Here is a 24,966-nt window from a genome sequence, read left to right as displayed (position 1 = left end):
TGGGCGGGAGGGCAGTCGCGCGGGCTTGTGGGTAACAGGAGGGAAAAGATGTCGGACGATGAGAGTCAGGAACAGACCATCGCCGAGGACCTGGTGGTCACCAAATACAAGATGGGCGGAGACATCGCCAACCGTGAGTGCAGGGCTTTCAGGGAAGGAAAGGGAGGCAGGTGGCACCGGGGTGGTGGGGCCTCCAGCAGGATTCGGCCGTGTGAGCGCGGTGTTGCCATGTGGGCGCATGGGGAGCGGGGAGGCCGCGGCACCGATACAGGCTCTGGCTCGGGGAGGCCCGGCTCGGCCTGTCCAGTTCAAGTGACTCCCCGGCCCATCCAATCCACTGCGGCAGAATGAAGCACAGAGGCCACCCTCCGCCCCACCTCCCCCCTCAATCACTTTCTCTGTCCGACCACGAGGAGACGGGGCTAAAGAGCCTGAATCTGGCGCCTTCTGGTAACAGCCAGCGTGTTCCCTGCTCTGTACCATGAGGGATTAAGAAATGCGAAAATGCCTATTCTAAAGGCGATGCTTGAAGACGTAGGCAACGCTAGTTGATTTTTTTTAATAACAAATACAAAAATAAAATACCGCAGATGCTGGAAATCTGAGATAAAAACAGAAAATGCTGGAAATGCTTGGCCTTTGAAGGGGCAACAGAGTTAACGTTTCAGGCCTATGACCCGGTTCATGATGAAAGCACCTGGAACGTTAACTCTTTCTCTCTCAACAGAGGCTACCTGACTTGCTCGGTATTTTTAACATTTTCTGTTCAGAATCTGAAAAAAAATCACATTTTCTAACGTTTTTGTTTCTAAGGTGTTTAGTTACAGTTTGGACCCAGGATGTGCAGATTTAAAATACTTCTTTCTTTCCTAAAATGCGTGTCCCTTTATTTCCTGTTTAAGACATTGGTAGCCTGACGGTTGCCTGAGAGCAGTAATGTTGAGTGGCCGTGGGCTATTCGACCACATGGGCCCTTTGCGCACGTTTTGATAGTTCAGGCTAATTGTAGCATTCCTGTGACTGCTGCTGAGATCAACGCGCATATTTTTGAACAAAAAATACTTATATGTTGAGGGTAAATTTTAACTTTCAGTATGTATATTTTAAGATAAAATTAAATTGATTTTAGATGTACGTTGGGCACTTGTAGCAAACTGCATCAAAATAGTTTTATGTTCTGCAATCTAATGTTAAGTTTGCAGTCGGATAGACAGCTGTTTTTTGATCATATTTCTACTTCTGAAATGAAGTTGTATATGGACCTGACAAATGGAGACACAGGAAGAGGCTGTATGGCATCTCAGAATTGTTAACTCTGAATAATTGAAAATAGAGAATAAACTAACGTTTGCTTGCAGTTGGAATTGATGATGTAATTGCTAACTTTATGACCCAAGCGCCAATAAAAGGTGGCCGTGTGAATTCTTTTCATATAAAAATCTGTATGTTAAAGTAATGCATTCTGTATAATACTGTTAATGAAAAACACGTTGAATCGTGTGTCAGATAATCTGCCAAAGCGTCTTTTTATTTGTTAATGTTTGTGTTCTAGGCTGAATCGTAGACTTGAAATTTGTAATTCCATTCAAATACCTTAAAATGGTCCTGCTATACTGGCTAGTTTATTAAGTTGTTGGAGCCTCTAAGTTATGTTACTGGCTTAGTACTGCGCCACCTAACAAATGTATTTTTATTCTCTGGCTACAACAGTAGCACTGTCTTATAAAGAGTGAGATTTAGATGTAAATTGTTCAGATTATTATGGATCAGATTCTAGGAGATGGATTTAGTTCAGTTCCTCTCCTGTGTTTATAATAATTTTGGCACCCTTATCCCAGTGGTAAAATTACAGACTCGGTTATTTTATGGGTCTATGATCCTATGTTCAGGATAAGGGAGCCAAATTTAGCCACGTGTAAGCAGTAAGCCAGTTCATTGCTGGTGTTCCAGAATCTGATCTAAGGAGTACTGATGTACAAGTAACTTCACAGACTACACGTATCTCTGGTTTGATACCCAGTACAGATTGTGTGCTGAGGTTTGGAAGGCATCCATAATTCTCCTTGTCCTTGAGATAGGAGAAAATGGCTCTTGCAGGAAGCATCTATGCATGGATATTAAATAAGGGCCAGATTGGTTTCATTTGTATGGAGCTGTCCTCCCTCACCATTATTCACCATCAAGGCTGACGGAGAAAGATAGGTCAAATCGACTAATGCCTGTCATAGTTATTATTCACATGCAGGCTTTGACAATTTAGTCAAAGTGCCATAGGTATTCCAGCAGCAGCCTTCAGGAGAGGAGGATGTGAAGGGAGGCAAAACAGAATAAATTTTTAACTTAAACCACTGTGGACAGCTCCATTGATGGCTGAAATGGTCCTTGTGTAACTGGACCATACAGATCAGAAGGTTCCAGTCTTGCTTCCTGGTCTGTGCTCAGTTAACTGATCTTACTATGGCAGCTTCAAGTGGCTGAAGCAGTTGTGTTTTCGGGTGTAGAAAAGCAGCCTGACTTACTTTTTATTTGTCATTTCACTGTCCCTGCTTGGTGTTCATGCCTGAATGGCAAATAAGGACAAGTTTGACCTGTCCACTGGTTAGTCCTTTGTGAAGAGTGGTTATTTGAGGAAGGTAGTGGAGAGTTGCTAATACTTATAGAAACTATACCCTGGCAGGAGGGGAGACTTGAAAATTGACAAAATATAGTCACTGTGCTCAGTAATTGAGCAGCTGTTTGCACTGTAGAAACTGAACATTACATTCTGCTGATTAAAGTAATGTATGTGCCAAGCTTGTTCCATAAACTTTTATGGAATCTTGAAACTAAAATTACTCAACATGCTGCCTCTCTATTTGTCTATTCTGCATATAGTGGGCATCAACTAGTTGGATTGGAGTTACTTCAGGAAGAATTTTATTTTGGGATAAATATGTTAACAATTAGTTTAATTGGTGCACGAGTGCTACAATCCATTGTTGGGTACATGTGTTCAGATGACCTTGTGGTTTCCAAATATCAAAGTAATTTTCTTTTCCAAACATGTTCTTTCGAACAGTAGCAAGCTTAAGAATTGCAAGATCTATATCATTTGCAAGTGAAATTTGGATGCAGGTGTGTGACTAGTGACTCCAACCAAAATAATTTTTAATATGTTAGGTTAATGTGGCTTCAGTTGTAATATGAAGAAACGGAATAGAAGTGAATTTTTTGAGAAATGCTTTCTTCTGCCTATTCCTCTTTAAATCTCTTCTCTTCCCCCTCCCCCATGCTCTAGTCTTGGATCAACGAGCATGTGGGCAACTGGTATGCCCATAGAGTTGCGCAGAGATTCACCTGCAAGGCAGTTTGTAAGAGCTTTCCAGGTTTACCTTTAGTTTCATTCCCTTCTTTGAGGAGAGCACCTAGCTTTAAATCAGTAACGCTAATAATTGGGGTGGAGGGGACCACCCAGACCTGTGTTACTGGTTATAAGATGCTTTATGCCTAACCAAAAATAAGCTTGCTGTCTTGGGTGGAAATATGTCACAGCTCTTGTGGCTCTTTTTCATTCTTATCAGTCAGCACTAACTTGAGTTGATAATGCAGTTATCCTGCTGCAAAGCAGGATAAGTACAGCTGAACTGGATGACTTTGGGGATTTAGTATTTACTTTGAAACTGTGTCAAGGAGAGAGTTTTGTACTGCTTTGGCTTTGCATTTGGCTGCAGTAGCATTGCAGCTGGTGTGAAACCAACTTTTGAAACTTTATTTGCCTCGCAGGCTGCATGACCACCATTACATTTTCAATGTTTAAGGGCTGACCTCATTGTTCTCTTTACTAGAATTAAAAGTCACTGCTATTCTGAAACTTGGACTTAAGGGTGCCCAGTGCTCTGCTTTTCACTCCAGGAGAGCAGTGTGGAATCAGTGGTATAACTTGACGTTTTTAAAATCATGTACCATGCTTCAAAATTGCTGCTCTTTCGGCCTACTCGCAATCATCACAAAAGTGAAAGAAGCATGTTTTCACCAGTAAGCTGCTCACTGATGCTGTCAGCTAATTGAATGGCCACCCTATTCAGGCTTTAAAAAGGATGTATGATATGAGAGGTGCAAGATAAAAGGAAAATTCAAGTTCATGTTTTTACATCAGAATGTGTGCCATTTGAGCATTTTGAAATAAAACTGAAGCTTCTGTGCACCAATTTCTAATAGCTAGGTCAAGATTTATTTTTATTTTACCATACAGCACATTCTGATGCTCAAACTTTTTTCTAGTGGCACAGCCTAGAGTTGACCAAACCATTCAGGTATCCAATTTTATAAGTGAGAGTTGATATGGCTTTAATATGCATAAAAATGTTCTTGTTCCCTGCAGCTGTAACAAAATGATTTCTCCTCAGAAGTACAATTGGGGAGTTGGTGCCATTAGTCATGAAGTTATTTAAGATTTTGCTGAAGCAAGAAGCTTTATCTACTTGTGTTACTGATCCGTGCTTTTCATTTGGAGCCTATATTTTGTGTCGGGATGATGGTCCCTTTTTAAGATCTAAGTTTCTCTAGGATATGATTTCTGGTAAAGCACCTGGCTTCCAGTAAATGATGTGTTCAGGTTGCCTGGGAGATGAACAGTGGTGAGGGGGGTCAACATAAGTTATCTATTGGGGTATTATTCTGTGTTCAAACAATTTTTGGGTTTGAGAACAAGCTGGCTGTAGAAGAGAAAACATCTTTCTTAAACACAGTTCAGTTGAAATTTTGTTAGCTAACAGAGCTTAAAATCTTGTTAGCTGTAGGACTCTTATAGTGAGTTGAACTCCTGGTATAGCCAAGCTGAAGAGTTAGAGCTTTAGGTACAAAATTCCAGAGTTAAGAATATCAGTTTGAGCAGGGAATTTACAACCATAGGGTGGTGGGAGGAGAGTTGAAGAGAAAACCTTGCCAGTAGTAAATGGAAGGCCCAAGAAATCTCAACCCTTATATGAACCTTCAAAGTAGTGCTCGGGTCAAGTGGTTAATCTTCCAGTTTTTTGATAAGTATCTGACTTGGGTTTATTGGGGGTATAAGTCTAATGGATGTAGAAGGCAGTGTGATTTTAGAATTCAGTTTCGATTATAGGTAACGGAGTTAATTGGCATTCATGTACTTTGATTTTTATGTAATAAGTTCTTTTGATTTTAAACCATGAATCTTGTGGCTTTATTTTAGCAAATACCTGGGTTTTCAGATTCTTAAACTGTTACTGGTCTCCACAGAGATCATAACAGTTGTCTTGTCTAGGATGGCAGGATGTAACGGGCAGAGTTCTGCATGGATCAGCGCTAGAGCCTCAACTATTTACAATCTATATAAATGACTTGATGAAGAAACTGAATGTATGGTTGCTAAGTTTGCTGACAACACAAAGATAGGTAGATGAATAAGTTGTGAAGTGTACATAAGAACTCTGCAAAGGGATATAGATAAGTAAGTGGGGGTAAAATGTGGCAGGTGAAGGATAATGTGGGGAAAATGTGAACTTGTTCATGTTTGCAAGAAGAATAAAAAAGCAGCATATTATTTAAATGTAGAGAGATTGCAGAACTCTGCAGTGCAGAGGGATCTGGGTGTCTGGTACGTGAATCTCAAAGTTAGCATCTAGATGCAGCAAGTGATTAGGAAGGCAAATGGAATGTTCTCGTTTATTGTACAGGGAATGGAATATAAAAGTGGGGAGATTTTGCTACAGTTTTAAAAGGACATAGTGACACTGCATCTGGAGTAGTATGTACAGTTTTGGTCTCCTTGCTTGAAAAAGGATATAATTGCAATGGAAGCAGTTCAGAGAAGGTTCACTAGACTGATTCCTCGGATAAAGGGGTTGCCTTATGAGGAAAGGTTGGGCCTGTATCCATGGAATTTAAAAGAATGAGAGGTGATCTTATTGAAACATAAGATCCTGAGGGCACTTGACAGGTTGGATGCTGAAAGGATGTTTCCTGGTGGGAGAGACTAGAACACAGTTTAAAATTAGGGGTCTCCAATTAAGACTGAGGTTTTTTTTCTGAAGATTATTAAGTCTGTGGAATTCCCTTCCCCAGAAAGCAGTGGAGGTTGTGTCATTGAATATTCTTAAGGCTGAGTTGGATAGATTCTTGACTGACAAGGGAGTCAAAGGGTATAGTGGGTAGACAGGAAAGTAGAGGCCACAATCTGATTGGCCATGATTTTATTGAATGGTAGAGCAGGCTCTAGAGGCTAAATGGCCTCCTAATTTGTATGTTCGGGATCATAACACTAACGCAATATGTGTCTTTTTGCTGCAGGTGTTCTGAAGATGGTGGTGGATGCAGCAAAGGTGGGAGTGTCTGTTGTAGCCCTGTGTGAGAAAGGCGATGAAATGATCATGGAAGAAACGGGAAAAATTTTCAAGAAGGAGAAAGAAATGAAAAAAGGTAAATGATTCGACACTCAAACCCATCTTTAATATCAATGTGGTATGTTGTGTCAGACAAAACATAAGTTTGAGGTTGTGGTTTTGCGTTAATATTTTCAGGGAGTTTTGCTCTGAAGCAAACATTATATAAATGTTGCAGTGAAGGATTTATAGAGATTCAAAATTCCCTTGAACTGGAAGTAATGCTGTTTTTGTCTATGTTACCTATGATAATGAAACATTTTCTAAGCTGTTGCTGTTACTGCTTCAGTGTGATCTATGGTCTTTAAATCTAGCGTGCTGTTTGTTATGTGACCTGTGGCATTACGTGCTTAAGACTGTTTATATTATTCGTGTAATGAATGTTGTGTATGGTAAAGATATATTGCATCAGTACGATGGTCCAGTCCATTACATAGAAAATCGGCAGGATTTCTGTTAACACTATCAGGAGACCAAGCCATAAATGTTAAATTTGCTCAAGTGATTAATCTTCATTATGAAGACTCATTGGAGGTAAAGGTGCTTGTGTTTCCTGAGTAATCATAAATAAAGGTGATTCTGAAATTGATCCCTGAAACACTGGTAAATGCCTCTTTTTTTAAAAAATACAAAGTAAGCTAGTTTTCTTGGCTATAATCTACCAGATTTGCTTTACATCTTGTTGCTGTCCTTGGGACATGCAGTCTATCCAATGAGGCGGAAAAACCTTGTGTTTTGATCAATGAGTAACCATGTTGTAGAGTGAACTCAACAGCCTGGTGTTTTTAATTGTCTGTCTGTTCAGTTAACCCCTCTGTTATAAAGGTGTCAAAGTCAACACTAATGGCAATCTATTTGTGAGGCCGTGAGAGATTTAATTCTGGACGTGGCTCATGTGCCCCTTTTATTTAAAGGAATTGCCTTTCCCACCTGTATATCAGTGAACAACTGTGTTTGCCACTACTCTCCTCTCAAGAGTGACCCTGACTACATCTTGAAAGAGGAAGATCTTGTTAAAGTGTAAGTACATTTTCAAGCTCGCGTTCTGTGTTTGATTTAGCATGTTAAATCTCTTTCATAAAAGCGTGAAATTGTCTAACAATTGGATAGAAAGCTGGATGCCTGGGAGTGTCGTCAGTAAGAAGTCCCTTGGTTTCGGGGCTGACTTGCTTCCACTCCGGTTTGATGCATTCTGAGATGGCTGATAAGTCTAATGCATGATCTGCAGACTCTACTACTGTACATGTTGGTCAGGTGTTGCTTGGAGCATCAGTTAGATGAGTTGTTTGCAGGTTTTTGCACACACTCTGCTGTTTTGACTTCATCTCTGCATGTTCTTGCTGAAGGCTTTCTCTCAGTGCCTTCCCAAATGAACCATCTCCCATTTTGTTTGGTGGAGATGTTTGACCTCTTCAGGGATGCTTTGAGATCCTCAATGTTTCAGTGGAGGTGGCTTTGAGGATTAGTATCTCAATGCTGGGCATGTTGGCTTGACATTTTCAGCATATGTCTCTCTCACCAGTTTTAAAATGGCGCCTCTGCCTCACCAGCTGCAAAGTTGAAAAGGGGCCAGACTTGGGGCTCCAAAACTAATCCGAAGATTGTAGAGTCAGGCTCCTGAAGGTTAAGAACTGCACCCTGTATTTTTCACCCAAACAAGCTCAAAGACAAGGAAAGCAATTTTACTGGTGTACCTGAGCAAATGCCCCCCTCTCTCTCTTTAAAATGGCTTCGCTGCCTCACCCGATGTAAAGCTCCACAGCAGGCACACTTGGGGCTCCAAAATTAATGTCAGCTTGCAGAGTCAAAGCAAGTGATTTTTCTGCACAGAAATAAGCAGCCCAGGCTTCAACTTCTTGCTCGCAAAAATTAAAAATAAACCTGCTGGTCTGGATATTCTTCATTGCTTTGCTTCAGAGTATTTTGGAGAAAAAAAATTGCGGTTCCCTCGCGTGCAGTCAAGCACCTCTGGTTGCACTTACTTCAGAATGGCGCCAATCAGATCACAGGACCCAATGCAGCCACGCCGCAGAAGGCGCGAAGCCGCGAAGCCACGCCGCAAAAGGCGCAAAGCAATAACAATCGAAATTCAAGGCGCAAATTGGGAATATTGACATTTAAAAGCTGCGCAATGAATGGCTTAAAGCGGGGCAACTTAAAACAGGGACTTACTGTAGTTTGTTGTGATATATTCACCATTTGAGCAAAAGCGAGAAAAGCTTAAAACTTTGAAGCTATTTTAAATGTCAGCCTTGCTTGAGTAAGTTGTTGCGTTTAAGTCCTACTCTAGGATTTGAGCATATAATTTAGTATAACATTTTGCAGAACTAAGGGAGTGTGGCATGATCAGAGATGCTGTCTTTTTGATGAGATATTAAATCAGACTTGAATGCTCGGACAGGCATGAAAGAGTACATAATGCTATTGGAAGAACAGGGTGTTCTCATCTAGTTCCTACTCGATATTCACTTTCCAGAAGTGGTCACTGCAGACTGGTCTAAAGGGTGTTAACACTGCTTGATTCTTTTCACTTTGTTCTCTCCCTGCTTCCTCAATCTAGGTACCCTGAAGCCAATTGTAGTGCCCCTACCCTGCCTCAACTGATGGGAATGACTCAGGCATTCTTGGCTTATATGCTTTCGCCAGCTGAGACCTTGGAGGAAGCTCTTCATCCTTAAACCTGTGTGTTTGTAGTGATGGAGGAGCTTTCAAAGCTGTGAAAGAATAGCATATTTACAGGTGCAATATTCTGTGTACGAGCTACAGATGAGATTTATGCCAATTTTGTTTTGCAGTGACTTGGGCGTTCATGTAGATGGATTCATTGCTAACGTGGCACACACTTTTATTATTGGTGTTGATAAGGTATGTTTATTTTGCGAGCAGTTTCTGGAGAAGTAATATTCTACCTGGCATGGAGGGGGGAATGCTCCAAGCCTGGTGGTTAATGAAGCCACTTAAATTAATGAGATGTGAATCTGCAGTGGCTACACTGAGTTTGATTTTGGCAGCATATGTGTAATTTGTGCCCATTTTCAAAACTCTTAATGCAAATGAAGTGATAATGTACTGCCGTAAATTTAAAAATGCTGTGATAGATTGGCCTAAAAAAGTAATCTTCCTTTACTTAAAAGAAAACCACCCCACCCATGCCTCCCACCAAGCAGGGAAGGCAGGTAAGATAGGCCGCCTTCGATAATAATCTGAAACTATCCATTAACAGACGAGCAGCAGCGGCCTGCCCCCTCAAGGTAGAGAGGGTAACTAGGAAGAAGCTCTTGCATTCCTCAGAAATTCCTCCACAACACTGATCAAGATCAGTTATTCAACAACATGATCATGGGTACAAGTCTGCTTCTTGCTGTTCCTTGGCACTTTTTTTGCACCTCTAGAATGCATTGACAGTTTAATAACTTAAACAGTTTAATTGGTGTTCTTGAGCTAATTTCTCCATTTAAAAATGGGCTGGACCAGCTTTTACACGACCCCATTCGGAACAAAGTCATCTGGTTTTAATCCAGACTGAGCTTTAGGGCAGAAAAGAAATGAAATCAGAATGCTGGAAAAATTCAGCAAACCTGGCAGCATCTGTGGAGAGAGAAACCGAGTTAAAGTTTAGAGTCCAATATGAATCTTTCGAATTAGAATCGTATTGGACTCAAAATGTTAACTCTCTTTCTGTCCACAAATGCTGCCAGACCTGCTGAGTTTTTCCAGCACTTCATTTTTATCTTGGATCTCCAGCATCCACAGTATTTTGCTTTTATCTGTGGGACAAGCGTTCTAAGCTAATATTACATTCAGACTAAATGTCTTTCACCTTTTCTCTTTTTCCTTATTCAAAACACTTTTTATTTTCCAGGACACTCCAGTGTCTGGTCGCAAAGCCGACGTCATTAAAGCTGCACACTACTGCGCAGAAGCGGCTCTGCGGCTCGTAAAGCCAGGCAATCAGGTAAAGAACTGGAAAAGGAGACAAATTTAAAAAGAATTTTGTTTATCCCATTGACAGTAGTATCTGAAATTGTTGAAGTTTCTGTGTGTCTCTTTCCCCCCCCCCCCCCCCAAACCAATAAAAGCACAAGTTCAAGTTTTTTTTAGATGAAATTATTTATTGGGGCAATCAAAGGATGATGATGATGATGGCTTGATGGTTGCAGCGGTTGAGCCTTGTGTTCCCAAAACTATGCTAAAGTTCTCTTTGATAGGGGTCAGGGATGATTTTGCTTGTACAAGGCGAGACTGAAAGAAAAAACATATAATTACACAAAGATGGGTGGCAGGTCAGAAGATTGGAAAGAATATAAAGAACAGCAAAGAATGACAAAAAGATTAATAAGGATAAGGAGGGAAAAATTAGAGTATGAGAGAAAGCTAGCTAGTAATATAAAGGCAGAGAGAAAGAGTTCCCATAGATATTTTAAAAAGAAGAGTTAACAAAGTGAGCGTTGGTCCTATAGAGTGTGCATCTGGGGAATTGATAATGGAAAGTGGGGAGATGGCAGATCAATTAAACAGGGATTTTTCTTCAGTCTTCACTATAGAGGACATAAGTAACATTCCAGAAATAGCTGTAAATCAGGAAATGGATGGGAGGGAGGAACCTCGGGGTGGGGGGTGTTGGTGGAGGAATGTAGGAATCACTGGGGAAGTGCTATTGAGCAAATTGTTGGGGCTGTGGGCTGACAAATCCCCAGGTCCAGATGGGCTTCACTTTAAGGTCTTGAAAGAAGTGGCTACTGAGATAGTTGATGCACTGGTTTTAATTTTCCAAAATTCCCTAGATTTTGAGATGGTTCCATTAGATTGGAAAATAGCAAATGTACCTCCTTTATTCAAAAAGGGAGGGAGACAGAAAGCAGGAAACTACAGGCCACTTAGCTTAACATCTGTCATAGGGAAAATGTTAGAAGTTATTATTAAAGATGTTATAGCAGGGCACTTAGAAAAATTCAAGGCGATTGGGCACAGTCAACCTGGTTTTGTAAAAGGGAAATCATGTTTAACCAATTTATTGGAGCTCTTTGGAAGAGTCACATGTGCTGTGGATAAAGGGGAACCGGTGGATGTACTGTACTTGATTTCCAGAAGGCATCCGATAAGGTGCCACTGCAAAGGTTATTGCAGAAAATAAAAGCTCATGCTGTAGGGGGTGATATATTGGCATGGATAGAAGATTGGCTAGCTAACAGGAAGCAGAGTTGGCATAAATGGGTCTCTTTCTGGTTGGCAGGATGTGCTGAGTAGTGTGCCATAGGGATCAGTGCTGGGGCTTTAACTTTTTACGATTTATATAAATGACTTGGATGAAGGGACTGAAGGAATGGTTGCTAAATTGCTGACGACACAATGATAGGTAGGAAAGTAAATTGTGAAGAGGATGTAAGGAGGGTACAAAGTGACATGGGTTTAGTGAGTGGCCAAAGATCTGGCAAATGGAATATGATGTGGGCAAATGTGAAATCGTTCATTTTGGCAGGAAGAATAAAAAAAGCTTGTTATCTAAATGGCGAGAGATTGCAGAGCTCTGATTCAGAGGGATCTGGGTGTCCCGGTGCATGAGTCACAAAAGGCTAGTATGCAGGTACAGTGGGTAATTAGGAAAACTAATAGAATCATTTATTGAGGGGAAATGATTACAAAAGTATGGAGGTTATGTTTTAGTTGTATTAGGAATAGGTGAGACCACATCTGGAGTATTGTGTACAGTACTGGTCTCCTTATTTAAAGAAAGATGTAAATGCGTTAGAAGCAGTTCACAGAAGGTTTACTAGACTAATACTGGGAATGGGTAGGTAGTCTTATGAGGAAAGGCTGGACAGGTTAGGCTTGTGTCCACTGCGGTTTAGAATAGTAAGAGGTGACTTAATTGAAACTTTTAAGGTCCTGAAGGGTCTTGACAGGGTGGATGTTTCCTCTTGGGAGAATCTGGAACTAGGGTTCACTGTTTTTTTAAAAAAAAAAGGGGGTCATTCAGTTAAGACAGATGTGGAGAATTTTTTTGAGTCTTTGGAACTCTCTTCCTCAAAAGGCAGTGGAAGCAGAGCTTTTGAATATTTTTAAGGCAGAGCTAGATAGGTTCTTGATTAAGAAGGGGGTGAAAGGTTATTGGGTTGGCAGGAATGTGGAGATGAGGTTACATCAGATCAGTCTTGATCTTATTAAATGGTGGAGCAGACTTGAGGGGCCTACTCCTAATTCGTGTGTTCGTAGATACCAGTGATGGTAATATCGTTTGAAACTGGGGAGAGGGGCATATTGAAAGACCAATTCAAGCCCACCAAGGCATCTGTGTTGGCCCATCGTAGAGAGCAGGACAGAAATCACTGCCCTAATTGGGTGGTGCCATGAGTAATCATGACAAGGACCTGAAAGTGCAGGGGAAATGAAGGTGATACACACTAGGAACACAAAAACTATGGTTGAAAGTTAGAAATGTACTTGTTTTAAATTGAATTTTATAAGAGCATTGATATTAAAGGGACTTTTCTTGATTTCTTTTTATCTTCAGAACACTCAAGTGACAGAAGCTTGGAACAAGATTGCTCAGTCCTTTAATTGCACTCCAATAGAAGGTGAGATGACTGATTCTGATTTACTAAAAGAATACATGTGCTTCTTCCAGCTTTCAAAAAAAAAAAATCCAGTTTTTCCAACTCTTAAGTCTTTTATAAACTGGAACAACCCTTCCGTGCAAGGAATGTCACATCCAAAGAACCTGAAACTCATCCGCTATTGGCTAGTCGGATGGGGATTGCATTTTCTTTAACCATATGGTGAATTCAAGCTGGGTCATTAGGGGGAATTGGGAGGCTCAGTGAACCCAGGGTCATGCACCCTCCTGGACCACATTCAGGATGGATTTGGAAAATTCTTGGTAGCAGGTCACCAACCTCCCAGTTAACAAGGGGCATGGTATGTACAGTGAATCTGCTTTCCAATATACTGCATATACTCAGCCTGAAGAAGAAAATTACTGGCAGCCACATTGTTTGACGAAGGAGACAAAATAAAGTACAGTTGACAGTTAAGTGGTATGAACACAATGCAGGAAGATCTTCCTGTCCATGTTGCTCCAGTATATCATGTTCTGTTGCTTGTGTTGTCTGTATACATGACTCGTGGATGGAGGGATTTTAGGTTTGAGTAAGTAGTCATCATTGGTATTTACCTGCAAGGATAAGTGCTTTTCAATGAAGCAGTAGTCTGTGCTCCATTTGGGAGAAAAAAATTGGTGCATTTGTCATCTTTTTCAAAATTGAAGTATTAAAACTAAATAACTGGGGGTGTTTGATGTTTAAAATAATGTATCATTAACTGGAGGTCTTGTGGTGCAGTGGTTAGCATCCCTGCCTCAGAGCCAGGATCTCTGGGTTCAAGTCCCACTCTAGGACTTGATGGCCACAGAAGGTGCGTTCATAACATGGCCAGACAGGTTGAGTATCAACTTGTAAGTCCTTCCAATTTACACCAATGGCAGGCAGTAAGAGCAGGTGATTCCTGGCCAGCCATGATGGAAAGAAATTGGAGGCCATGATGGAAAGAAATTGGAGCCTCTACCATCACTATCCATAGCTCCAGACTACAACATGTGTGTTGCCACAGCAACTCTGACTCCTTGGGGGAGCCAGTTGGCTGGATGGCCAAAGTGGATCAGATTGGTGCCAACAATATGAGGTTCCATTTCCTGTTCTGGCTGGGGTCGATTTTGGGATCTGCCTTCTAGCCCTACCGGTGGTGGAGGTTGTGGTACTGTGGATCAGACCTGACTTCGGGCAGAGAACTTGAGAAGATGATGATCATTAACCATGCCAGATAATAAAATGATGTTGAGGTTTGCAATTCAATGATGGTTAATGTTAAATAGGAGCTTGGGGCAAGTGTAAATGCATGAATCCTATTTTGTTCATGTCTCAGGTAGGAATAGTGAGATTCTTGATTTATTTTAAAGAATTCAAATCCACTTTCTGAAATCATTCACCAGATTTCTGCAGTTCTCTTCTCTTGGCACCATTCCCCAGTCTCTCTAAAAGGCATCAATTCTTCGGGTGTGGATGCACAGATGGTGGGGTTCTCTCTGGCATCTCCCCCAAATGTTCAAGCCTGAGTCTTGATAGTATTAATCTACAGACATAATAGATGAGCCTGAAGATATGCACAGATGCAGATTTCTACTAGGGTTCACTGGATAATGGTCAAGGGCAGGATCCTGGGCTGTTTCTTTTCCTTGTTCAATTTGAAGTGCAAAGGCCAGTTTGTAGCAGACAACTCCTCTCCCAGTGGAGATTAGATCTGATGGAACCTAGAACAACCTTGGCCTATATAGCTCGGATATTCTGAAACAGATTGAACTTTTGAATCAGCTAGGACCTTGTATTAGCTGAAAGGTTACACCTCCAGTAATGCTGCACTCCTTTGGCATCACAATTCAGGGGTTAGCCTAGATTATGTGCTCAGATCTTTCAATAAGGCTTGAAACCATATTCTTTCAACTTGAAGAATGCTATCAACTGAGCTAATCTGACGCTGGGGTGGGAGTATGTTGAGTTATGTGTTTAATATATGTTAAGCTGAAGCCCCATCTGTACATCTAAATGGATGTTAAAGATACCATGGCACGACACACAGACCAAATTCTAGCCAATATTCTGTCATTAACCAGTGTCGCCAAACTAGATTAACTGGTCATTCATCTCACTTCCTGATCGTAGCATCCTGTGGCTCTTGCTTGCTTAACTGCAATGTTGACGTTCAAAACATAATTGATTGTAGCTGAAGCTCTGGTGTCCTGGGGACATATTGAGATGCTGTACATATACAGGTTAGGTTTTGATGTCACCAGAATTTGAGCTGCAATTTTTTTTCTTCCAGGCATGCTATCACATCAGCTTAAGCAGCATGTTATTGATGGGGAGAAAACGATCATTCAGAACCCCACGGATCAACAAAAGTAAGTCTGATCAGGGAGACAATTCATAGTAAATTTTCTTTCCTTGTGCTCAAAGTTTGGGTTTTCATTATGTTTTATTTAGGTAGGCATAATGGGTCTTTTTCTGGTTGGCAGGGTGTAATGAGTGGTGTGCCACAGGGATCAGTGCTGGGGCCTCAACTTTTCACAATTTATATAAATGATTTGGATAAAAGGAGTGAAGGTATGGTTGCTAAATTTGCTGATGACACAAAGATATGTAGGATAGTAAGATGTGAAGAGGACATGAGGCTACAAAGGGATATAAATACATTAAGTGAGTAGGCAAAGACCTGGTCAATGGAGTATAATGTGGGAAAGTGTGAAATTGTCCATTTTGGCAGGAAAAATATAAAAGCATATCATCTAAATGAGATTGCAGAGCTCTGAGATTGAGGGATCTAGGAGTCCTAGTGAATGAATCGCAAAAGGCTAATATTCAGGTACAGCAAGTAATTAGGAAAGCTAATAGAATGTTATAATTTATTGTGAGGGGATTGAATACAAAAGTAGGGAGGTTATGCTTTAGTTGTACAGGGCACTGATGAGAGTACATCTGGAGTACTGTGTACAGTATTGGCCTCCTTATTTAAGGAAGGATGTAAATGTGTTGGAAGCAGTCAGGTCATAAGGCGCATCTGAACGATATAGCCACAGCAGCCTGTCTACTGAAACGTGGGAAATCCAGTGGTGATGGATGTGCTGTTTGTGTGATGGTGACTGATCGTTTCTTCTTTTACGCAGGAAAGACCATGAAAAAACTGCGTTTGAAGTTCATGAAGTTTATGCTGTTGATGTGTTAATAAGTACTGGAGAAGGCAAGGTGAGGAATTGTTTCATAACAGATTTTAATTTGTTTTTCCATTTGCTGATGAGGTGAAAGGTTTGCTAATGGTTGTATTTATGATGGGAAACTGCTGCGAATCAAACCTTGCTCACAAGTGACTGGTAGTACAGATGAACTTGTCCCTTTTCACCACCAAATAAAATATGCAAACGGCCATGAAGTGTATATAAATCCACCGTGGGGTGATGTCTGAGTTAATAGCTGGTGTAATGAGTAAATTGTGGTACTGATATTTACTTAACATGTGTCCTTGTGCTTGAAAAGCATCCATGGAGGACTTGTATTCCTGCATTTGAACGTCATGTTGCATTATTACGTTTGAGTCTGGCTGTCTGAAACTATGGCTTAATTAGTTTCATGAGATTTTAAACTTTTATGTTGAAAATTTACTACTCTGTAATGAATATTATTTCTGTAAATCTAATGTGTTGCATCAGTTATCCTGGTCCTTGACAAAGCAAAATTCTAATTTTTAGGAGTAAAGGCTCATAAATTGATCACTGTTAAATTCTCATTGTCCTCCTGAGTTTGTAATGGCTTTTCATTTCAGGGTTCCATGATGGGAGCAGTTTTGTTCACATTTTCTATGTAACTTACACCATTTAATATTTGGACACTGCCCCTTCCTGCTTTTTGATTAAACATTTGACTTAGCTGTAACAGACACAGTTGCAAAGATCTAACCACATACCATTGATTTTCTCTCTCTCTCTCTCACCCCCCCCACACTATGTCTGTGGTTGTCTGACCTTTCGTCAGCTGCTGTCTTTTGCACTTCTGGTTTCCTACTGCAGGGGGTGTTATTTAACTGTGGTAACAGCTTGGAACAAACTAACGAGTCACTTATGCATTGATCCAGTGCAACCTAAACTCCAAGGTGGCCTTTGCTTTAAAGAGAAGAGAAAATTGCATTGTGGATTTGATCGAATGGCTTGGAGTGGTGCGAAGGGAAAAATGGATTTTAAATACTCAAAATCAACTAGATGTCTTTTTTTTGTCTTGACTCTTAAAATGTGTGTGTTATAAAACATCATAACTATGGTATGTCTTCAGGCAAAGGATGCAGGTCAGAGAACAACTGTGTACAAGAGAGACCCAACGCAGCAATATGGTTTAAAAATGAAAACATCTCGTGCCTTTTTTAGTGAGGTTGAAAGGCGGTTTGATGCTATGCCCTTCACTCTGAGGTATGTCTGATGTCTAGCATGTGACTGTTCATCTAACCAGGAGTTAAATTGATATAAATTAATTTGAATTTAATGTGCAGGTTTAGTTTTTTAATTTTTCAGAACCTTGAACGGGGAGCTTTACAATTTAGACTTCATTAGAATGCTAGTAAAACTAAGGCTTGTCTTTTCAAAGGGCATTTGAAGATGAGAAAAAAGCCAAGATGGGAGTTATGGAATGTGCCAAGCATGAACTGCTTCAGCCATTCAATGTGTTGTATGAGAAGGAAGGTGAGATCCTCTGAACTGTCTATACCCATTGAGCAAATTTAAAAGTGGGGTTTCACTTCCCCTGATTAAGTAAAGGTACTGCCTGTTGTAGAATGAGGCAATCCCACAGTATATTAGCCTGTGATGCTTGCTCACATGGACATATGGATGAAATAACACCTGTCTTCTACCATCTTTAAAACTGTAATCCAGCAATATTTTATGCCTTTCTGTGAGGAGGGGGAAAATGATAAAAGAAAGTGGAAATCTAGGCAAGCAGAAACATGCTGCATTTTATATACTTGTAGTTCACAAAAAGAAGTTTGAGATCAAGGTGCTGACCAAAATATTGAGCACTACCACATATAACTGTCTTCAGGTTTGTTCTTTCACCTCTCCTTCAGTTTTCTGTTTCCCCGCAACGACTGACCACCTGCTGGCTGAGATTCCACAGGTGCTTGGGCACCTCCTGATGCCTTGTTTGGGTGACCATAATTCATGTGTTGATTTTATTCAGTGATTATCAACAGGTTGTTCAATGCAGGCCTTTTTGTTCCCCCTCCCCACTGCCAAACAAACTCCACAAAAGTTGAGCATCAGATCAATTTTAACAATGGCCCTGCGGACTGAGAAATCTTGTTTCCATTTTAATTTTCAAGTTGCACATTTTGAAAATAACTACCTGGTGTTGAGAAATTATACTTTTGGTTAAATGAAATATTGGGGGCATTTAGCACTTCTATTTAAATCAGAGTTGCGGATATGGCGTTGCACCTTTCACTTGCAATCTGAATTTGAAATGATGCTTGCTGTTTACCTGATATCTATTTCTGTTTGTGCTTTCCCAGGAGAGTATGTAGCTCAGTTTAAGTTCACTGTGCTACTCATGCCAAATGGTCCAATGAGAATCACCAGTGGGACATTTGAAAATGAGCTCTACAAGTCTGAATTGGATGTGAAGGACCCTGACCTAAAGGTAAGTCATGTAAAGAAGATCCTTTTAAAACCTGCCCTTATTTTCAATTACTTTGCGATCAAAGGCAGATTTCAAAATAGAACAAAAACATTACAATACTTCCTATAAATGAGTTTTTTCCCCCACATGTTCTGCTTTGGGTTGTTCATTCTTCCTTAGTTTCATCAAAAAAATACTTTGTTCTCATCAAGTTCAAGTGCTGTCATTCTTAATGTTGAAGCACAAAATCGTAAATTGAGTAAAGCTTGACTTCTGCTCCAACTAGTACTGATCCAGAATTGTGAAATTAAAAGTTGTTTAAGAAAATTATTTGCTATCTCTTTTAAATATAGGCTTGGCGTGGCCTCCCACCAAAAGGATCTGAATTGAGGCTCCCAATCTTTTGTCACATACTTGTGCCAAAGCACCTTGGGGATTGCATATAAAGTTTTAAATCCATGTTCCCACTAATTTTCATGTGCTTCAAGTTGCTGCTGGTTCCAATTTTAGGATTTATCCAACGGTGAGGTGAATAGTATTGGATGCAGCCCTTTCGAACTTCCAGGCCAGCAAAGTTCAAACAGGGCAAGCCAGATACAAGTATAAGCACAAATGGGACAGTTGCCTTGGCATTGAGTACAGGATTGCCAGCATGTTGTCAGCTGGCATGCAAGGGCCTTCTCCAAGGAGGTGCATTCAACAGGCTGAACTGGCTTCCTTCATGTGCCCTATTTGTATGTGCTGCTTGGCCACACAGAAATAATTGCAAGCTGTGCTATCTCGTTCCTTTTAACTTTGAAAGATTTGGGGAGATTTTGCACGCTCCAGCATTATGACCTGACATCTTCCCATTCCTGGAATACCCAAGCAAAATTTTACGGATGCTGAAATTCTGAAAGCAAAACAGAAAATGCTGGAAATAGTCAACAGATCAGGGCAGCATTTGTGGAAAGAGAAATAAGGGTTAGAATTTCAGAAACACTAACTCTCTCCGCAGATGCCTGTTGGGTATTTCCAGCATTTTCTGTTTGTTCTACAGTACCCAGTCTTGCAACACGCTGAATTTCAAGCAGTTTGTGGAAATTCTGCCAAATGTTGTGTGGAAACAAAAAAGTTAATTGGTGTATTAATAGTATTTCGCAAAACTACCCTTGACCAATTGGAGTCTGGTTAGTTCATCAATAATACCAGGCTCTCAAAATTCTAGTTCCTACAATTTGTTCTAGCAGAAAATAGCCTTATTTTATTTTTGTTTTCAGAAGACCATGGTCAGCATTACCGCACTCCCTAACAGCACTGTGGGTGTACCTACACCACAGGGACTGCAGTGCTTCAAGAAGGCAGCTCACCACCACCTTAAGGGCAAATAGGGATGGGCAATAAAACTGCTGACCAAGCCAGCGTCACCTGCATCCTGTGAAAGAATTTTTAAAAAATCACATTGGGAAAGCTTTCATGGGAATTTTCAGATTTGTTATTTAAACACCTGTCTGAGTGTCTCAATATTATTTCATAAACAATGCTCAACTAATTTCCCAGTTGGATGCTCTTTTTCCCAGTTGGATGCTCTTTTAAGAAACAAAGAGCGTGTTTGATGTCCAACTTAACCTTGTGTACAAGTCAAATCCATTGCTCCTATTAAGTCATAGGTGACGGCGTACACATTCAACCATGAATCTCCCTCTTTTAATATTTTAAACATTTCTTGCGTATGACCATTGTTTTAATGTATGCTCTACGCTGAAAGAATTCTTGATGAACAGAATTGTGTGGTTTTCACATTTTTGCTTTTCTAACCATGTGGTACACATTGAAGTTGTTTTCCTTTTTACCCTTCTCAGGCCCTACTTCAAAGTTCGGTTAGCCGAAGGAACCAAAAGAGAAGGAAGAAGAAGAAGGTGGTAAGTCGTGTGTTTTCACAATGTAGAGAACGGTCCAGAAACTACTTTTCCAATCTTACCCTTAGTTTCGCTGTAGTCAGTGAATCTTGTCATTGGATCTTGTTCCTGTGTCTTCCAATTAATCTTCCCTTGTGGGGGTTTTAAAGTTTGCTGATTTTCTATTTTTTTTCCCTTAAAAGTGACATAAGTAGCAATAATCTGCTTGTCAGCATAGTCTTGTCATACTGCACATGTTCTTCAGGTAGGTGGAGCCTGCAAACACGAGTTCAGGCAGGCTGAAGCAATTAAGTTTATTTACACCTAATTACAAAACAAATATCTGGTAAATGCTACCAATAGAATACAACAGCCATTATGTACAAAGTATGTCATGTCCCTCTAGTTTCTACAGATTAAAAACGAAGTGTGATCTGTAAGCCTCCTGTTGTGGAATTTTCCACCTGGTGAAAATCTCTGAATGAACTGAACAGCTGCAGTTACTTTGTGCACGATACAAGCAATCTAAGAATTAAATGTGACTCTTGCATATTGAGATGATGGCGTAGTGGTAATGTTGGACTAGTAATGTAGAGACCCAGGCTCATGCTCTGGGGGCATGGGTTTGAATCCCGCCATGGCTGCTAATGGAATTCGAATTCCGTTAATAAATCTGGAATATAAAGCTTGTCTCAGTAATGGTGACCATGACAACTTCGTTGATTGTTGTAAAACCCCCTCTGATTCACGAATGGAAGGAAATCTGCCATATTTATCTGGTCTGGCCTACATGTGAATCCAGACCCACAGTGGTTGACTCTAAACTGCCTTCTGAAGTGATCGAGCAAGCGACTCAGTTCAAGGGCAATTAGGGATGGGCAACAAATGTAGGCCTTGCTGGTGACACCCACATCCCATGAAAGAAAAAAAATATGCAGCGTGACAGTGCAAATCTCTGAATAGGTTATGCATCATTGAAATCTGACCCCATTCACTCTTTCCATGATAGGGAAACATGGCCATCATCTTCCTCCCGTTCTCCCCCCACCTGCAGCATGTGCAAAGCTTTTAGACCAGTGATCTTGGTAACAAATATTCAGATGACCCATAGCAGCTTTTTGGAATCTGTGGCGCTCTGTTTATAATTAAATACTGCCATTAGCAAGCTAGTTTTATCATATTTAGGATTGTCTCTTTGTGGTTAGCAAAAAAACTGGTACCCCTCCTTTCCTGACCTAGGATGTGAGCTTCAGGCTTGGAGTCTGGCTCCCTCAAAAGGATTGGCTCATGGTGATAAATGGAATGTGTTGGTCAAAACAGTATTTTAATACACCTGTGTTTTTCATTGCCAGGCTTCCCAATCTGCACTCAGTGCCACCACTGGCAGCACCAATGAGGAGAATGAAGCTGGAGATTGACCTCTTGTAACCTGTAACCCCAGAACTGACCTGACCTTTGACATAGTTGTCTGTACCTGACAGCGAGCCCCATCCCCCAGCGCTGTTTAGTGTGCAGCTCGTGGGACCTTTTCACCAGCTCCTATATTCTTACACTGAGGGAGGACCACAGGACTCGCATTTATGATTGCAGACTACTTCCAAAAAATAAAAACAAAAAAAAAAACACTTTGTGCTATTTGTATGGTTTTATATTTTCTATCCAAACGAGAGCATACTGAGGTGAAAGTAATTGGTACTGAAGATTGAAAGGTATCTGTAAAATTTATATTCTTCCCAGTTGACTCAAACCCCAAGCCTCATTTGTTCGCATTGCAGTAGGTTGCCTCAAGTGTTGGTACGGTCGCCCAACTGTCAGCTGTTACTGTTCATTGAGACAGCATTATAGCCACTTGGTGCTGTTTGGTCAGACCTGGAGATTGTTGGGGGTGTGGGGTCCTGAATTAAACCATTTTAAACTGTATAGATTATTAGAAGTTAGTTTTCACCTTTTTTGTATCCTGTTTTATGAAATGTTGCCAGTTTCCCCAAATATCTATTGTGGTTATAAAGGAAAAAAATGCTGCAAATTTGGGTGGTCTTTTCTCCAGTAGAGTTTTCAGTAGACTCGAAACAGCTCAGGATAAACTGAAACGTACATTGCAAAGCTATTACTAATTATCCCAGACAATTCAGAATGATTTGGAGATTGCCAGGAGGTTGGGCAACTTTTAAAAAATATTCAAGTTTAATTCTAACCCTGGGTGGATAATGGGTCAAGTAACCATTGACACCAGGCCAGTTCCGAGTCCACGTCCATTTTCTCTGCATTCTGAACTGAGATTTTTTTTGTTTTAGGGGGAAGGGCAAACTTTCACTTTTGCTGATCTGATTTGCAGGATTGGAAATGCACTTGTGGGTGCAGGCTGAATTGATGAGATTTATATTGTAACGAAATTGTGTGGTTCTGCCTGATTTTTTTTTCGGTGTCTTACAAAAGAATGGCAATCGTTCTGTTGAATTTGAAAATGCTGCCCCTACCTTTTTTATTTAAAACAACAACAAAAAAGTATGCAGCTTGCATACGAAGCTGGTATAAGGACTCTTGTTGTGCTAGCCCTTGCTGTCAATGAATTTGTGTTTGTGTGAGATAGGAGCTCAGTGTAATACCATGATTTGTTTTGGGTCACTGTGGGGATTAAATAAATAACTGAATATTAATCCTGCACTTGGTTTGTCTTGTTTTATGTCCACTGTCACTTCCCCATCATTACTGCAATGACTTCCGATCATTAAAGCTGGCTTTGGATGGTTCTGGTTATAATATATGGTTCCTGCCATTGAAAGATGTTTTCCATTGTAATTGTCAGTGTAATGCTTCCATTGGTTTTTGTACCCAAACTGTACAGTAACTACCTCTTGGCACGCACAGCCTTTGCAGGCAGCAGTGCTTCCTTGTTCATGTACTTTTGGCCTGATACTGACCCTGGAGGCACTATTGGCAGCAAACTGGCACTTAGTTTAGCACAGCTGGGTACTTTCTGCTGTTGCTATTCAGTCAATATCTTTTAAGTAATTTAAAATAAAAATCAGAGCAATGCGGGCTTTTGGCATTTTAAGGCGAGCTAATATTTGTGCTCGGTCAGAAGGGAATGTTTGAGACACTTTCATCCTAAATTGAGACATTGCAGCTGGAGTGGTTAGCCTGTCGCAATTCTTTTTCTCATATAGGAATTTCTCCTAACTTCAGTCTTGGGAGAAATTTTTAATTCATCACGAATTCTCCAAACAGTGGAAATACTTTCTGCATGTTGTAGTTTTAAACTTGCATTTTAAAACTCCACTTAGCCTTCTCTAGTCTCTCATAAGCAGTTTCCTATCCTTGGTGAATTTTGCCCAGTATGTCTTCCATCTTTTTAATAATGTATCCTCTGTTGCACTAAATCATTCTTATTTATTCAATCAATTACTTAAAAAAAAATATTAAATTTGCAAAATACATCTTCCCTTTAACAAATCTACACTGGCTGCCTTCACTAAGTGTTTCCTAATTTGATTCTGAATTATGGATTCTTTTGAATTTTCCCATAATGTGTTCAACTAACCCAGTTTATAGTTACATGGTTTATCCTGCTTTCCCTTAAGCAAAGATGATGCTACATTATAAACTGAATTTTATTAGTTTTTCCAAACTGATGTTTACAGTAATTGTGCATTTGTTCAGATTAAGATGGCTCTCCCCAAAAGCATTCTATTAAAGAAGGGCACCACAAGTTTAAAAGCAAGCTGTGCAAGCTAAATCTTTACCGTAATCAATTCCCAAGTTTGGATTTACAATACTGATTAAAGTAGTCCTCTCCTTCCATGTGTAGAACTGCAAATCTAACTATTGATATTAGTGTCGAGCTACCCTTCTTTCTCTTTCCCCCCCACCCTGGCCAAACACACACACACACACACACAAGCACCAGATTCTTCAAGATGTTTCTTTAATCATTGCTTCTGTATAGACATTGAAGAGGACTGGTGATAAACAATACCCTTGTCGAACTTCTCTTCCAACTACACAGTTTCAACTCCCCCATTGGTTGCTATCACTTGGTGTTTTCCTGTGTACGGTTTCTTATGAGTTGTCTAACAACACTGGGTGGCTTAAATTGAAGCAAGTTATTGGAGAATGAAAAGACTGGCACAGGAAAGAAAGGCATGGAAAAGACAGAGCCAAGAACCTGCCTTTGGGCAGAGCACACGATGACCGATAAAGTAATCGGCGTCTTGCAGCGTCCACTATTCATGCATTCGTAGTCTCTGGCTGCCTGTGTCACAGATTGAAATATGGGAAACAAAGGGAGAGGCCCCTGGGCAGGTCCACATGCATAACAGACTTTTAGTGAATTGGGCACCAGCTTCATGTACTATTTTGGTCAAAACAGTAACTGATGATGAGATAAAACAGTCCTGCCCAGGACAATGACCAAATGTCTCCAAAGCCAGGGAAACTCCAAATGTATGTTTGGAGTTTAGTAGAAAATTGCAGCAGTTATTTAAACCACTTAGCTTTTATGAA

The 24,966-nt window shown here is 40.5% G+C and overlaps 1 protein-coding gene across 1 annotated transcript; it reads left to right on the top strand.

Annotated features, from left to right (window-relative positions):
- The first annotated feature begins 13 nt into the window (after positions 1 to 13).
- Positions 14 to 23,120, top strand: pa2g4a (proliferation-associated 2G4, a). The gene is made up of 13 exons (XM_041180445.1): positions 14 to 133; positions 6,289 to 6,417; positions 7,295 to 7,400; positions 9,176 to 9,245; positions 10,243 to 10,335; positions 12,892 to 12,955; positions 15,252 to 15,330; positions 16,093 to 16,171; positions 17,249 to 17,382; positions 17,558 to 17,652; positions 18,480 to 18,607; positions 20,428 to 20,487; positions 21,816 to 23,120. The coding sequence occupies exons 1-13, from the start codon at positions 49 to 51 to the stop codon at positions 21,879 to 21,881; spliced, it is 1,188 nt and encodes a 395-aa protein (XP_041036379.1). The 5' UTR covers positions 14 to 48; the 3' UTR covers positions 21,882 to 23,120.
- Positions 23,121 to 24,966: the final 1,846 nt, after the last annotated feature.

The sequence above is a fragment of the Carcharodon carcharias genome, chromosome X, assembly GCF_017639515.1.
Source record: "Carcharodon carcharias isolate sCarCar2 chromosome X, sCarCar2.pri, whole genome shotgun sequence".
Taxonomy (NCBI): domain Eukaryota; kingdom Metazoa; phylum Chordata; class Chondrichthyes; order Lamniformes; family Lamnidae; genus Carcharodon; species Carcharodon carcharias.
The sequence above is the reverse complement of the archived record's forward strand: the minus strand, read 5'-3'. Positions and strand labels throughout refer to the sequence as shown.

Bases quoted from the DNA above. Each gene is read 5' to 3' on its own strand.
- pa2g4a (XM_041180445.1), top strand. From the start codon at position 49: ATGTCGGACGATGAGAGTCAGGAACAGACCATCGCCGAGGACCTGGTG. The intron at 12,956-15,251 runs GTGAGATGACTG...TTTTTCTTCCAG, and splicing joins TAATTGCACTCCAATAGAAG to GCATGCTATCACATCAGCTT. The intron at 17,383-17,557 runs GTATGTCTGATG...GTCTTTTCAAAG, and splicing joins GCTATGCCCTTCACTCTGAG to GGCATTTGAAGATGAGAAAA.